The sequence below is a fragment of the Phlebotomus papatasi genome, chromosome 3 (genome assembly GCF_024763615.1).
Source record: "Phlebotomus papatasi isolate M1 chromosome 3, Ppap_2.1, whole genome shotgun sequence".
NCBI classification, from domain to species: Eukaryota; Metazoa; Arthropoda; class Insecta; order Diptera; family Psychodidae; genus Phlebotomus; species Phlebotomus papatasi.
Genome location: NC_077224.1, coordinates 89,097,903 through 89,113,435, shown reverse-complemented (window position 1 = coordinate 89,113,435; position 15,533 = coordinate 89,097,903). Strand labels below are relative to the sequence as shown.

Here is a 15,533-nt window from a genome sequence, read left to right as displayed (position 1 = left end):
TACATAAAATATTATACATAAAAATTATAGTTTTGGGCCCGTTTTAGTTTTCTCTTCTAGAACGTAAGGAAATAGGTCTAGGCTCTCCAAGTTTTGCTCGTAGGGGTCTGTTTTTGTGGATAGTGGAAAATTTAAGATTAGAATCTTGAGAGCTCGGGAAAGTCGAACTTCTGCAGCTTTGAAAAAGTATTAGACAAAACTATTGATCATCGGCTTTTGGGAAATCACATTATTTTGGGTCACAATAACGCTGTGCAAACCGTTTTTTTTTTGTTTTCTCTTCTTGGATCTAGGAAAATAAATCTAGGCTCTCAATTTTTTCAGGTAATGTGAGCAGTTGGGAAAGCTATTAGAATATATGGCGATGGATCAGATTCATTTAGTAAAATGGGAAAAAAATCGACCTTTACTACTTTTACGAAGGTGCCAAATTACGAAGCTGCAAAACTTTCCCCTAGTACTTACTCAAATCGATGTGAAAATAGCGCTCTTTTTTAGTTTTTTGCTTCTATTTCTGTTGTGTTAACTCTTCTGAATTTTCTGAATTTCTAAATGTATTTTTTCAAAACTACAGACAAAATAAAACCACTTCCAATCGATTAAATTATTTTCAATTTGAAATTTAATTGGATTTATCCTAAGCCATTTTGGGCAATGTTTCCAGTGATTTATAAATCGGTTCATATCGTCTGGGAATCGGTAAATATTGAAAAGTAGAAACTGCTCTCTCTTGGAGTTCGAGCAGTTAAAAATGGCTCATTTACAACAAAAGAACTTTATGGTGTTAGACCAATAAAAATGAACTTGTTTTAGCATCTTACTGTTCGCAAGTATTTCTCTATGATCTAATTTTCCTTACGATGGTTCCTGTGACGACTATTTTGTAGCTTTAGAAGACGGTGTGGGTTGGGAAAAACAGATGAGACACCAACCAACAGAAAGAAAAGTCGATTGTACAGAAGAATTTGAACATTTTTTTAGTACATGGCTGTTCTCATGTGATTCTGCTTAATTGACATTTCTTGTGTTGGTTTCTGTCACGCCCGTTTCTCCCAATATATTCGTCGTATTCTGAAACTAAAAAAACGATCGTGAACCAACCTAAAGAAAAGTCGATTAAGCAGAATATATGAGCAGAGCCATGTACCCAAAAATGTTCAAAAGCTTTTGCTCAATCGACTTTTCTTTGTGTTGGTTCATGTCACGACTGTTTTCTCCTATACGTCGTATTCTGAAACCAAGAAACAGTCGTGACAGAAACCAACCCAAAGATAAGTCGATAATGCAGAAGTACATGAGAACAGTCATGTACTAAAGCATGTTCAGAAGAAAGAAGCTTTTCTTAGCTTCTTACCCGACGCTCAACGATTTCCCCTTTCATTTTTAATTGGAATGCCATCAATATTATTTTACACAAATAGGGTGAAAGAAACGTCTATTGACACTTTTAGAACTCGTGTCAGCACCTATTGACACCCTACTCTGTACCATTTGGGATATGAAATTTGAACATCTCTGTTTATAGTAAAATGTATATTACAGAAAAAACGTTATATTACTTATATTTTACTAGATACATTAAATAATTTTCAACATTTTGACAAAAGTGTCAATAAGGGGTTCCCTGTCGAACAGACGTTCCTCCGACCCTAATAAGAAATTTATTGTCATCCAATTTAATGTCATCCAATGCGAATCCAATTTGCGGGTTCGAGCATTTAGCGAAGTCTAGAGTTGCTTTTCCACCTCTTCTTTTATATTTAGCATACACTTTTTTTGGAAGTATGCATTATCTTTCATTTTTTATTCCTCTCCAAATGATACTTGATGTTTTATAAATGGGCCTTGAAAGAATATCAGAGAAAAATCATAACATGTAAAAGTGGTTCTCGATATGCATGAATAAAATTTCATTAAAAATCGAAATTCCATTAACAAAGCATTGGTTTGAGGAAGATGTCAAAAATATCCAAAATGTATACTATATAGGTTAGAATATGTTCGCAATACAGGTGAAGAGGGAAAATCAAATCATGAAGCTCCTTTATATATATAAAAAAAACCCTCCATGTACTTTTTCAATGAATGGTTGAGTGGGTTTTAAAAATTTACTCCCACTTTGTTCCCCCAGCGTGCCTGTGTCCCTGAGTAATAAACTTTGATGGTAGAATGTGGCATCGAGAGCTTAACTGGAACACATTTATGGAGCACCACAGAGTTATATATATATATGAATATATATGTAGGTATATTGGAATGAGGAGCATCATCATGATTATAATGGTTCCTCTTCGTGGTCGTGACTGACTCACAAAGTGCTTCTTCTCATGATGTTGTATTTGCTATAAAATTTGCCCTTTGATCTCTTGTTCACCCCATCTCTCAGTGCTATCCTTTTTTTTGCCCAACGCCCAACAAGTCTTAGAGAAGAAGAGGTGAATTCTAGCGAAATGGGAGTCATGTTTTGTTGCAAAGAGCAAAAACAGAAACATCAAATATAATTGGTTTCCCTGAACAACGTTCAACACATGTTGAATTGTGTGAGCCCTCACCTAGTTGCATCTCACAACCCAACCATTATTGCCCCTTTTGGGTTGGGGTGCAATAATGTGGCTTATCCTGAAAATCGTAATATCGCTCTAATGCACATGTAGGACTACTTTACTAATTGACAATTTTCAATTGCTTCTTATTAGTGGTTAAAACGATATGAAAGAGTGCAGAGCACAAAGGGCTTTTAGGTTAAGCCTCTTAATTTTTTGTCTGATGACTGGATCACAGGGAATCCTCTCCAAAGTTCCATTGCCAAAGCATCCTTTCAACTTTTAATTGGACCAAAAGGACGAAATGAAGACAACTTTTAGTATATGACCCATAATTTAGCACTTTATTTCTGTCGAATAAACAAATAAAATCAGTGAGGCACTGAGCACACTAAAAAAGGGACGGCAAAGCGTTCCAAGCTTTGCAGAGTGCTCGAATTCGAGACTTAGATGCTATACCTCAAAAGTACTTTCTCGTAATTATACCGTTCACTAGTTTACAATCGATTTTAACCGATTTATAAATCACTCAAAATATTTTTCAAAATACACTTCTGCAGTAATTTATTTGTAGTTCGTGTTAAAAATAAGTTATTGGTTATAAATCGGTTCATTACCTGTTTAAAATCTATTAAAACCGATTCAGTTTTGTCAAAATTTCTAAGACCTTTCGAATGAGTCCAAACATGACCGCATTCGCTTAATATATGCGCCCTCTAGGGACTTTTTAACCTTTGATCTTGAAAAACTGTTGCTAGGAAGAGTTAACGGCATTTTAGCTAATGGCCAAATGTGTGCTTGGGTAATCTCTGAAACATATCCAAATATGAATAAAAATACACGACGCGTTTTCGAGCAATCACGGAAGGTCCCAAGTCGCTATCTCTTACCGTTTGGCCTCTAGCGGTGGCGACAACCGAATTTATGGATGGACGAACACTGGGAAAAAAAGAGGGTGCGATCAACTTTTTTTCCTCATAACTTTAACACTGTTTAAGTGTAAAAATATATCAATATTTTTTAATGTTAATTTTACACCTTTTTAAGGGTAAAATTAACATGAAAAAGTGTAACTTTAATACCCAATACACCTAAAAAGGGTAATATGTACACCGATTTTGGATCAATACTGCAGGGTAAAATGAACATTTCCGGAATGTTATTTTAACTTTTTCGTATTTCTCTCAGTAGATGGACAAATAGCGTGATGACATTTCTCAGCAATCGTCTGAAACGCGAAGATTTGTTGAAAAATATTCGAAAAATGTTCTCCGGGGTGTAGAAGGTGGGAATTTTGGGGGCCGAAAAATCAAGGGATTATATAATTCTGCTCTTATCGTGGAGTTCGAGAAGTAAAAAAGCTATAGAGCTAGTAATTCTCTGGCTGAGATGATTTAATTCATTGAATATCAATGAAATTGATACACTTTTTCTACACAGAAAGCAGTGTTCCGTAAAATTGTTCGTAAATGTTTGTTAATTCCTACTGAAGACTTACGAAATGCTAGTAAATCGTATAATCCACAAAAAAGTTTGTAAAAGTTTGTACATTTTTTACAAACATTGTAAGTTGAGCACCTAACGAACATTTTTCGTTCCTTAACAAACATTTGCTCGTACATTTTGGTTTGTCTAACAAAACTGTACAAACAAATGACAAAATCTTACAAACACGTATCTGTATGTTTACGAATAACCTTTACGACAAGTGTTTCTAAAACGTGCTCAACTTACGAACAATATTTGTGGAAAAAGTATAAACTTTTTAGTGGGTTATACGATTTACTTTGAAATTAGTTTTGCATATTTTTTTAAACTTACTTTTATTTTTTATTTTATTTAATTTAAATTTAAATGTAATTAATTAATTTCAATTTTGATCCTTCACAAAGACCCAGACAAAACGTGTTCTTTTCGAACCTCGTCTGGGGCTCTAAACTCCCCTCCACTGTTCTCAATGTACAGTTCAAAATGAAATTGATAAAAAAACCTTCAATCATTTGTAATGATGGGGGTTTTATCATGAGGGTTCCATAAATTTTCAGATCGAAGATCTTTCTGCAATAGCTTATACAACCTATGAAAGAGGATTTCCACCGTTTGCCTCTGGAGGTTGGTCACCAACACTAAGACGGGGGTGGACGCAATACTGTACATTGTAGATATTTCTGGAGAGTGAATTAATAAATAATAATAATAATAATAATATTTTATCTGTATTAATAAAATTCTTTCATAATTTACGTTTGAAGCTTGAGAGAGTTTCATAATGTTTTTTCTTCATTGAGAAATTTCTTTTCACATTTTCGGGTTTTTAAGTGATTAATCGATTAACAAATTTCTGATAATGGGTGCATTATTGGTTCTCAACCGATTGCATTGATTAAACTTTCGTAAAGACTTTCAAGACTTTTCCAATGAACCCAAAAGTGCCTCAAGCGGTTAAGAAATGACTTTTCTAGATCCTTTTTAACTTTTAACCTTGAGAAGTTATTAGAAAGAGTGATTCAAGGTCATTGTAACATCATTGCCTTCATCAGAAAATACACAATAATTTTCCATATAAAATACCAACTTGGGAAATTCCTATATCTGAGATTCTTTTCATACTTCAGACCTTTGAAAGTTTTAATGAGTCTTTCACAGCCACACAACAGGTCAAATCACTTTACAATGTGTCTCACGGGAACTTGGTAATTTCTAGAGTCATTGAGGCTATGATATGAGTTTTGGCAAGGAAAATTTCTCTACTAAATGTTAAGTTGTTTGAGAGGAGTATAAGGAACAAGACCCCATCCGTAACTTAGTGGTTTTGCTGCTCCCCAAAGATGAAATTTCTAGTAAATCCTGGCCCAAAAGTAATGAGGGTGAGAATCCTTTTCCAAGGCAAATAAATCAAAAGGGTGTTTCTTAGTTGCCACGGCAATGACCTCCATTGAAAATCTTAAGAGACTTTTACCATCATTTCACCCGGAATGTCTTTTCTCCCCCTTCAACCATTCCTCCTCCCGTGTGTCGTGTATCACCTCGTACAGCAAATAATAATAAACAAAAGCCACACCACCTAATTGCTCATCCCTTATCGCATTTGAGCCACACACCACGACTTTGAGACTCTATTATCCTCACTTTTGGTCCCAATGCAACTTTCTCTCGCAACCTCACGTGACATTCCCTCGAGAAAGATACTTGGAATACGCCTGATCCCCATTTCAGTTCCTCACAAAATGTAGTCTTCAGAAAGTTCCTGTATAGAAAAATATCATGAGAATTGTATGTAGGGTGTAGTCATTACCAATGGTCCCTTTGAGCATGTTTTTATTTAGCAGAGACCATTTTTAAACTTTTAGATGTGTTGCTTCAATGCAATAGAAATGTATCTACTTGAGTAACTTAAAAAAGCTGTATTTGGCAGTGTGGTAGGTGTTGAACTTCCTGTCTAAGTTCCATGATAAAAGAGACCACAACTATAGTTAAATTTGTAGATATGGCTTATTCAGAGAATGCCATAGAATTCTGATTAAATTTCTCTGAATAAATATTTCGGAAAAATCAAATTGCAATGACTTTAAATCTTCAGGTGGGCGTGGCCTAATATACTGGATACTCCTACTACTTAAGCTGAGAGTCGGCTTAACGTAATTACAGTCAAAATCGTCAAAATAATGATTAAACTACATTTCCATCAGTTCCCTACTAAACCATCTCTTGACTTAAGCTGTAAGACCCTATAAACTCTTCTGACTTAAGCCGAGAGACAGCTAAACGTAATTATAATCAAAATAATGATTTGATTAAGGTCCCATCAGTTTCCCACTAACTAAACCGTGCTTTAGCTTAAACTGAGATACGGGTAGGTTTGAAACTAATGGAAGTGTACTCTGATCATTATTTTGATCATAATTACTTTAAGCCGTCTCTCAGCTTAAGTCGTAAGTGTGTCTAGAACATAAGTCTGTCTAGAGCATAACGATTTTGGGAGTAATTTACAAACTTCTATCCGCTCCTGGAGTTCCTAGGTTCAGAAAAATACCAGAATTCTTTTTGAAGGCTTTTATTTAGCTTTACTAGGGGAAAGCGCGCTACCTTCGGATGATTCATACTTCGCACGAATCAGTTTTTTCAATCTGTTTTAAAATAATTTGGCCCATTATAATATTATATTTTAATAGCTAGTGTAATGCCTCAAATTTTCAGAAAAAAAGCCTGGGGTGAAATCCTTAATGAACATAGAGAAAAAATTGGATTATCAGAAGCTTGGGTCGTCCGAAGATAGCGCGCTTTCCCCTATTACTTCAATTTTCGGAGACTGGATGGGACTCTTTAGGTATCTTGAATAAAGGGATTCACTCCCACAAGAAAACTATCGGACAAACCGGGACAGATCTCCAGCCAGTGTTGGCTTATAATTGCAATTGCATGTTTTGCTCGCAAGAATTATAACCAAAAAGCGAAAAATTGTTTTTTGAAGAAAATGGCATGTAAATTAGCAACAATATAATGGGTGGAGCTTAGCGTATATCACCTGGTGATAGGTATGCTGTCTCTTTTATTTTGCTGTGATTTTCAGTTCGATTTTCAAGGAATGACGATTGCATACCACCAAGAGAAAAATGGAGCGGTATTCGTAATTCTAAAAACTTACGTTTTACCGACGTAAATCTTACCTTAGGAAAATTTTGTATATCCTTTAATGAAAGCTTTCGAAAGACTGACGTTATCACACGTACTCCTTGATCAGTTCTTAGGTAATTATTTCAGGTAAAAATTGAGTAACATTGTGGTAAAATAGTGTCTATTTAGGCTGATTTTGCTACTTGGGATGTATATTCACGTAAACCCTGTTGCGAATATATTTATATGTCTAACAATACTAAAAATCCTTATTGATGTTGTGCTACATGACTTCTGCATTCACTCCCCTAATGGTTGATGAATTTTCCCTTTGAGGCTCAAGAGAAACTATGAGAGTTGGATGAAGTAGAAAATGATGTTTTAAGGACATTCATCACATGCTGAAAAATTTCCCCTTGCTGTTTTTAGGGTATTTAACTCACTTTTTTTTCCTTTTTGATGCGTATTCTTCCATTCTATCCTCTCTTTTTTTTACATTTTTCCACCTCGTTTGACGTGTGGTGAGCTTTTCACTCATAACTTCATAGCAAAAAGCACTCTCGTGACTTTTTTTTCTGCCCAACTCCTTCAACCAGGGGCCTTAGAACTTGCACAAGGGAAACATTCACAGCTCCCTAGATGGGCTGATAAATTAGCATTGTGGAGAAATGAGGGGGGATCAACAGAGTCGTGAATTTATTCACCTCGAGGTTACGAATCGCAAATGCGTACAAATAATGTGTGACCGCCGCGAGGGTAGATGGAATAAGTGGTGGAAGTAATTTGCATTGAATTGTGAATCATCTGGAAAATAGGGGATCGGAATTTTCAAAGGCAGACTATAAATTGTCATGATAGGGGAAAACGGGGAGTGTTGCAGACACAGTCAGTAAGCAGGGACCTTTAGGGCTCATTTATATACTTTTTTCTACTAACGAAATGGTTAGATTTTAAATCATTCGTATGGCTTTTCGAAATTCGGAGATAGGGTAACATAATCGATCTAAGTCTGACTGAGCCTTGTCTTTTTTCATTTTTTGCAGAATCGTATGCGTTCGCTTGTGATTCTTTTTGTCGTACTGGCCAGTATTTTTCATCTACGCCTTCGTCTTCCTACGCCCATGACGCAATTTTCAACGGCAGATAACCCCACGGCGAAAGTGGGATCATTCTGGACGCGCTTCCTCACTTTTAGCTACCTGCCTGTATTTAACTTTCATCTCCTTCTGCTGCCCACAACACTGAGTTTTGACTGGGGCATGGATGCAATTCCGCGTGTCACGAGTCTCCTGGATCCACGAGCCATTGTGACTGGAGGCTTCTACGTGATACTCAGTCATACAGTTTGGACCTGCACGAAGAGCCTTGTCAATCACGCTACCACGGCTGTTGCCCTTGCGACCTACAGACGGAAAGGTCGTACCCTGAGGAAGAAGGTTCTGCACACGAGCCTTGCAAAGACTGATTGCTTGTGTGCTGTTTGCAAACAGACTCTCAATGTGCGACATTCAAGTTCCTGTCGCGCCATCAACAACAACAACATTCCCGCCGTGCCATGTGCCTGTCGCCTGGACATTCATCCGGCACCTCAGGCCAATATTTCAGCTGCACCACCACGTCACAGCCTGGTGATCCTTTTGGCTGTGGCACTGCTGGTGCTGCCTTTCCTGCCCGCCACCAACATCCTCTTCTACGTTGGTTTTGTCGTGGCTGAACGAATACTCTACCTGCCCAGTGTTGGCATCTGCCTCCTGGCTGGGCTCTCTGCAGGCCACATCCTCGATGCTCCTGCACCTGTCGCAGCACCTACGACTGTTCCGCGAAAAAGGAGTGCGGCATCGCGTCTTCGTGGACAACAGAGACAACGAATGACTGTGACTGTGTTTATTTGTGTGGTCCTCAGTGTCTTTTGCTTAAGGACAGTAATCAGAAATTTTGACTGGCACGACGAAGAGAGTCTCTATCGGAGTGCAATTGATGTGATTCCACCAAAAGGTGAGTCTGCATTTTTTTCTCTTGAAAATTTTTCCACACTTTTTTTTGTATAAATGCGACAAATGGGGCTGTCAGTTGCAGAACTGAAATTTCCCAAGTTTTTTTCCGTGTTGAATGGGAAAAAGAAAAGGAAAGGATGATGACGTGTTAGCTAGGAAGCGAAAGTCTGAAATTCTTTCATTCGAATACTTATTTATTACGTCAGTTACGTGAACAATTTCACCTGTTATAACTAGAACAAACCCCTCAATTCTGAGAAAAGATTAAATACTTTTAACTAATTCAGATGAAGGATGTTTTACAGTGCAAAATATCAAGTTCGTGAAATTAGTGAAAAATTAAATTTTATTTAAAATTGATCAAAGTAACTGAAACTTTAGAATTACAATTTGAGAACAGTTGACAACGCCACTCGCGGAAGAAATTAGTGCCCTCATGCGAAGAAAAAGATTGTCATGTTCTTAGGTATTCGTCTGCTTTCGTTTTATTCGTAATAGTATCTGTTAAAAAAACGAGATGGAAAATGGATCACGAAAAGCATATCCACAGCAGCAAAAGCACGAAATTCTGTGTGAAAAATGTGATTTTCAAGTCGTTTTCCGAAAGTGTTCCAAGTTATTAATAAACCATTAACTAATCCAGAGGTGTTCTAAAACCATTTGAAACCGAACAAACGTCAAATGAAACTTGTACATCAATGGTCAAAACGCTACCTGAATAAACATATTTTGACGTTTATTCGGTTTAAACGGTTTTTGCACACCTCTGAACTAATACATTAATTTGAAAAATGAATTATTCAAAATTAATATTGTTGTTACGATAAATTCTCGCAGAATCTTCCCAAAGATGTCACATAAAACTCCCTAACGATAGTCAAAGGAAAAGGTAGCAAAAGAAAACGTTTGCACGTAAGATTAAAATTCATGCAAGTAACACTTACGATGACGATAACCATTCAAGCTCTAATGAGGCGAAGATAAACTTGGAAAGATGTTTGACATATAGGCTGTCCATAGAGGGCGTAGCCGGGATTTTAGTTAGGGAGTATACACTTGAAATTTTCTCAGTTTATATTCGATGAGCGTATTTTTGAAGTATTATTATCTCAATAATACGTTTTTTTAACGCAAATAACAAGAATGATCTCGAAAAATTGCAGAAAAACTAATTTTAATTCAATTTTTATATTTGATGTTATCGAAAGATTATAAAAATCCTATTTTGCAATTTTAAACTTTAAGAAAATCACTTAGGAAATGTTCTTGACAATAGTGAATACATTGTGTTCCTTAATTTATTTCTTCACCGATTTTAATGGTTTTAGCGAGCTTACACAAACCTTCAAAAACGTTCTCAGTGATTTAAAGAGCTTTTCTTGGATAAAATTACATTTCTAGTTTGAGAATAATATCCGAACGAAACGTTTCTCGATTAAAAATTCTTTGGATTTAATTTAAATAATCGACATAAATTCTATAGTCCGATTTTGATAATTTAAAGTGTTTTTCATTGACATTTAAACTTTTTAATTAGTTTTCCAAAAAGTTAAATATTAGTTTTTTCCTGGTTTAAGGAAAAAGAGATATCAAAAGTAGGTTGAATTTTAATTTGAAAACAATTTGTTTATAAAGACGAGAAAACTTCCGCCTAAAATTCCCTAAACATTTCTTAATGATGAGGTTTTTTTTTTTAGTAAAAATACCGATAGAGAAGAATAATATTTTGTGCGTTTTAAAGGATATTTGTTCTTCATTTATTTATTTAATTATTTATTTATATATTTCATTTATTTTTTTTATTTATAAATTCATGTCCCTATACGACTTCTTAAGTACAATAATGGACTGTGTAGTGTATCTTCGCGGTGTAGGTAAAAATGACAATAATGAAAAATTGGTATGCTGAGCTCTGATGACGCGAATACAGAAAAGTCTGTTTTAAAGATTTTGAAAATAATCTATCAATTAAAACCTAATCTTGACTAACCTTGCGGTTTTCGTAAGCTGAAAGCCTTCTAAAGACATCAAGAAGACTTGTCCTTTGAGAAAATGGTAGAAAATTAACCGATTTTAAATATATTGGGGCCAGATGAGGAAAGCTTAAGAGATTCCTTAAGAGCTCTACTAAAACATCATTGCAAACTTTATGATTCTATAAAAAAACACCATAAATCCTTTTGATCCAAATTGAATGATTCTGAGATTTTTGGAAGGGTCATAGGATTCAACAAAAGACCTTGGAAGCCAGTAAAGGTGTTTTTCTTCGGTAAAAAATGCCTTTAGGTGAGATAAACCTGAGAAAGAGTTTTCCTCCGTTTTCTCCCTGGAGGTTGGTCACTAACGCTAAGACGGCGGTGGCCGCTTTTACTCAAATATGAAATTCTTTAGGCTGTATATCTCTGCAATATGCTTTCCAGTTTCGTTTTTCTTTTCTTGATGAAGAAATTTTGAAACGCACCCCCTCTGTATTGTGTTACCGGTGGTGGTGAGATGAGATAAAATCTCCCACAGTTTTGGAACATCCCCCAAGATGGTCTCGACTATAATTGTACATCCGAGACACTTTCCAAGAAGGGAGATTTTGACTTTAAATGTCCTCGTTTAAATAGGCCTTTAATAGATATTTGTCCCAATTCGTAAATTCTAAAACTGTAGCAATGCAAAGACCTATAAATTACGACTAGCTTAAAGTATATTTCCCCAGAATGTGTTCATTTTCTTATTCACCGCACACTCCTACAATTCTCATTCAATGTGCATCAAAAGTGGCGCATAAATGTACATGTTTAATGATATTTTGAAGGGGTTGGTGCACGTGATTTTCATATATTGTAACCACAAAACATTGTAATGCTATATTTTTTGGATTACACGGTGTGGGAGACTTTTCCCACTATGGTTTTTAGATGTTGTGGTTTTCGGGGCGAACGAATCATTTGTAATGGGTTTTTTTTTGTGAAGGAGGATGGGCGTATACCTTTGGTACGAAAAATGAGTAGGGGGAAGATATAAAAACGTTTTGATGGGGAATAAAATGTGTTTTCTGTGTATCCTTTCTGCACAATTATTACATAAACTTAATGCCTCTCCCAGTTTATTTATGTTTCATACATTTTCAACGACAACGCGTAGAGCTTTTCGCATTTTACACTTTAATATGGGTAATATTTTTAAAATTACTTTAATTATGGACTAGTATTGATTTTCTAAGCTTCAAGTTTAATTGAAATTCTACAAAGGCTGGGGGTCGTTGCAAAACTTATAAATATGACGCAAAATCGATGGCCTATATTAAAAGCTTTGATCAATTAAAATGTCTACCTTTAATTCACCTTGATTGCCTCTTGGATTAAATTTCTTCAATAGTTCATTCGAAGACTAAATGCGATGCAATAAAAGCTTATTGAGATGCTTTCTGAGCACAGTATGGGGTAAATTCTATTGCGGACGTAAAAGAGAAAAGGGCACAGGGAAAAAAATGGTAAAGTCATTAGTGGAAGATTTCCTTCTATCGCGTGCATCTTATGGAGTTTCTTGTAACACTAATTTCCCTATTAAATACAATTAGGGTCGTCTCACGGTTTCCAAATCATCCACTCACTTTCCACCCGCTTTTCTTCATCACTTGTTTTGTGACCTTAATTTTCCCAAAAAAAAACCTTGACTTCCTTTATACACTAAAAAGACTAAAAATAAACAGGATTTATTACAAAATAACGAACTACTTGAAGAAGCTTTTCCCTTAAAAATCAAACAAGGATTTTTTCTTGATTGCTCTTTGTACACTGTGAAGGTGATTTTGTTTAGAAGAGGGGAAATGTGTCTCGGATGAAGTGAAAATATGGTGTATTGTACGAGATAAGTTGGTATCGTTTATGGCTGAATTCTTGATCGTAACTAATCGTCGAACTGGTTAAATAGTAACCAGTATCTGATTTTATCTAGGTATTTTCAATTTTTTGGGTACTATTCCTGCCACTTTGAATGGAATTTCGGCCGCCTTGTTTGTGATCACCTTGTGCAAAACAACGAAGAGAAAATTGCTAAACATCATACGGAATAAGTGCAATATTTAATTTAACACATTTATGAGACTTTCAAGCCCTGAGATCTTTCCTCTAATTTATCCTGAAGACCTGAATTGTTGACTTTAGCACCTGAAATTAACGAGCAGATTCCCAAATAACAAAATATATCGCTTCGATGAGCAAAATGCTCTGAAAAAGGCATTGGAAGAATTCCGGAAGGGCAAGGAACTATGAGAATGATGGTGGCTGGAATAAAAAAAATAATTATTTTAGTTGTTTGGCCGAAATTACACTCAAATTGGCCGAAATTGAAAGCTGGCCAAAATTTGCCACACTTATCCTATTTATTTAATCAATCTGACGTCATTTCTTCAGAAATTTTGTGATTCAATATATTGCGATAGACAGGCCAGACTCATTAAAGGAAGTTGAGAAAAAATCTAAAGTGTTCGAACGAAGAGTCTGTGCGAAGTCTGAAAGCCTTACGTTAAATTTTAATACCATGAATTTTAATGAATTTATAATGGTTTATAGTTAAACCCAAGACCTTTCCAACAAGCCTCACAAAAGTACAATACATCCCTAAAAATCCCTTAGTCAACTCTTCTGCATGCAAATGCCGAAGAAATGCAAAATAAGATAAGCAAGAAATGGTCTGGAATCTCGATAAGGAAAAAAGGGAAGTGGTAAGAAAAAAAATTCTTGATGATGTTTAATGACTTCTAATTACTTCACTTTCACCACAAATTTACCACCTTCATCCCTCAATGAGTGTTGAGAGGTGTATTCTTTTCTTAACGAACCAGGATGAGAAAAAAAAGCCTGATGAAATATTCAAATTTTCCACAAGTGACCGTTTTTGTTTGACTTCAGGCACCATCAAAAGTATTACATTTTTCATCTACTTTTTGTGTTATGTTTGTTAATTAGGACAAAGTAGAGGTGAGAGATTTTGTTTATTTTATAGATTTCACTCCAGTTCTTTGAAAAGTTCCCCATTGGAAATTTATAAGGGCAAATCCCCTTTTTTCTTGGTTAAAGATAAAGTTTGCTGTATTAGCAAATATTATTTGAAATAAAAAATAATATTAAGACTTTACTAAAATTCCAAGAAAAGAGCAATATATCGTTTATTAAATACTAGATGAATTTCGGTTTGAGAAAGTAAAGGAGAAGAAACCAAAGGTCATTTCTGTGTTTCAATTATCGCTTATTAAATATTGCAGAGGCACATCTCAGACCGTAGGATTACATTGACAGCTTTACAGAAAGAGCTTAGTGTTCTGTTCCCCTACATTATTCTTATCAATGTCCAGCTTTTTAAGCTTCTTCTTACAAAAGAAATTACTGAAGTTAGAATTACACCCCTGTAATAGTCAATGAGTGATAAATAATCCGTTTTTTTTATTGCCTTTAAAATTCAATTACATTAAGCCATAATGTGATCTAGAGCTTAAACGGTTTGAGATAGTGATTTTGGGTCTTTAAGGAACCCTCACATAAATTCACCCTGATGTCAGTGAAGGATACTATTGCATGAGCATAGAATTGCTACGTAACTTCATTACTTTAAATAATTAATGAGGAATTCGAGCAGTTCGAGAAGTATCTCACCAAAATATTTAGCAATTCTATCACTTTCCTTTTGTTTAGCAGAAATACTTAATATCTTTTATTTAAACGGAAAGGATGGATCTATCTGTTTGAAAATAAATATCAATTACATTGCCGCATCATATCACGCGGTTTTTTTTTTGTTACTTTATCCACATGGTACATATATTCACGTAATGAAACATGTGTGCATATTCCTGCAGTGTATTTTCTAGGAAAAAAAGAACAAAAAATGGAACGTCTGGTGACACGTGAAATTGGTGAAAATATATTGATTCTGATTCTGACATGTTACTGTAGAAAAAAGCTTTTTCTAGTTTCACTGATGGTGGTTTCCTCTGGATTTGTTTATTTTTAATTGAAAGTAACTAATTCAATTGTTCACTAAAATAACGTAACCGTCATATTGAATTTGTCCACAATGAATGTACCAAAATAAAGTTTTAATTAACACAGTGATATATTATTAATATTCCTGTGAAATTTTCATTGAGATTACATGTTGGGAGACTAAAGCTCATTTCAATTTTAACAATCACTCAATTCTCTTCAATATGTACAATATTTTTTGCTTTTGTTGTTTGTCGAAATCGATTTTAGGGGGAAGCGGGGCACCTCTTCAGTGGGGCAGCTTTGAAATTAGGCTTTTTTGTCATATTTTAAAATGGAATTAAGCCTTATCATGATGTAATTAAGCTTCGAAATTTTTTTGCTAAACTAAATTATATTATAATAAG

At 35.1% G+C, this 15,533-nt stretch overlaps 1 protein-coding gene across 1 annotated transcript in view; it reads left to right on the top strand.

Moving 5' to 3' along the window:
• LOC129806301 (protein O-mannosyl-transferase TMTC2) overlaps positions 1 to 15,533 on the top strand; it is a 203,710-nt gene that overhangs the window by 38,799 nt on the left and 149,378 nt on the right. Inside the window, exon 4 of the mRNA XM_055854773.1 lies at positions 8,201 to 9,152. Within this exon, the coding sequence (XP_055710748.1) occupies positions 8,201 to 9,152 (952 nt within the window). The remainder of the gene's footprint in view (positions 1 to 8,200; positions 9,153 to 15,533) is intronic.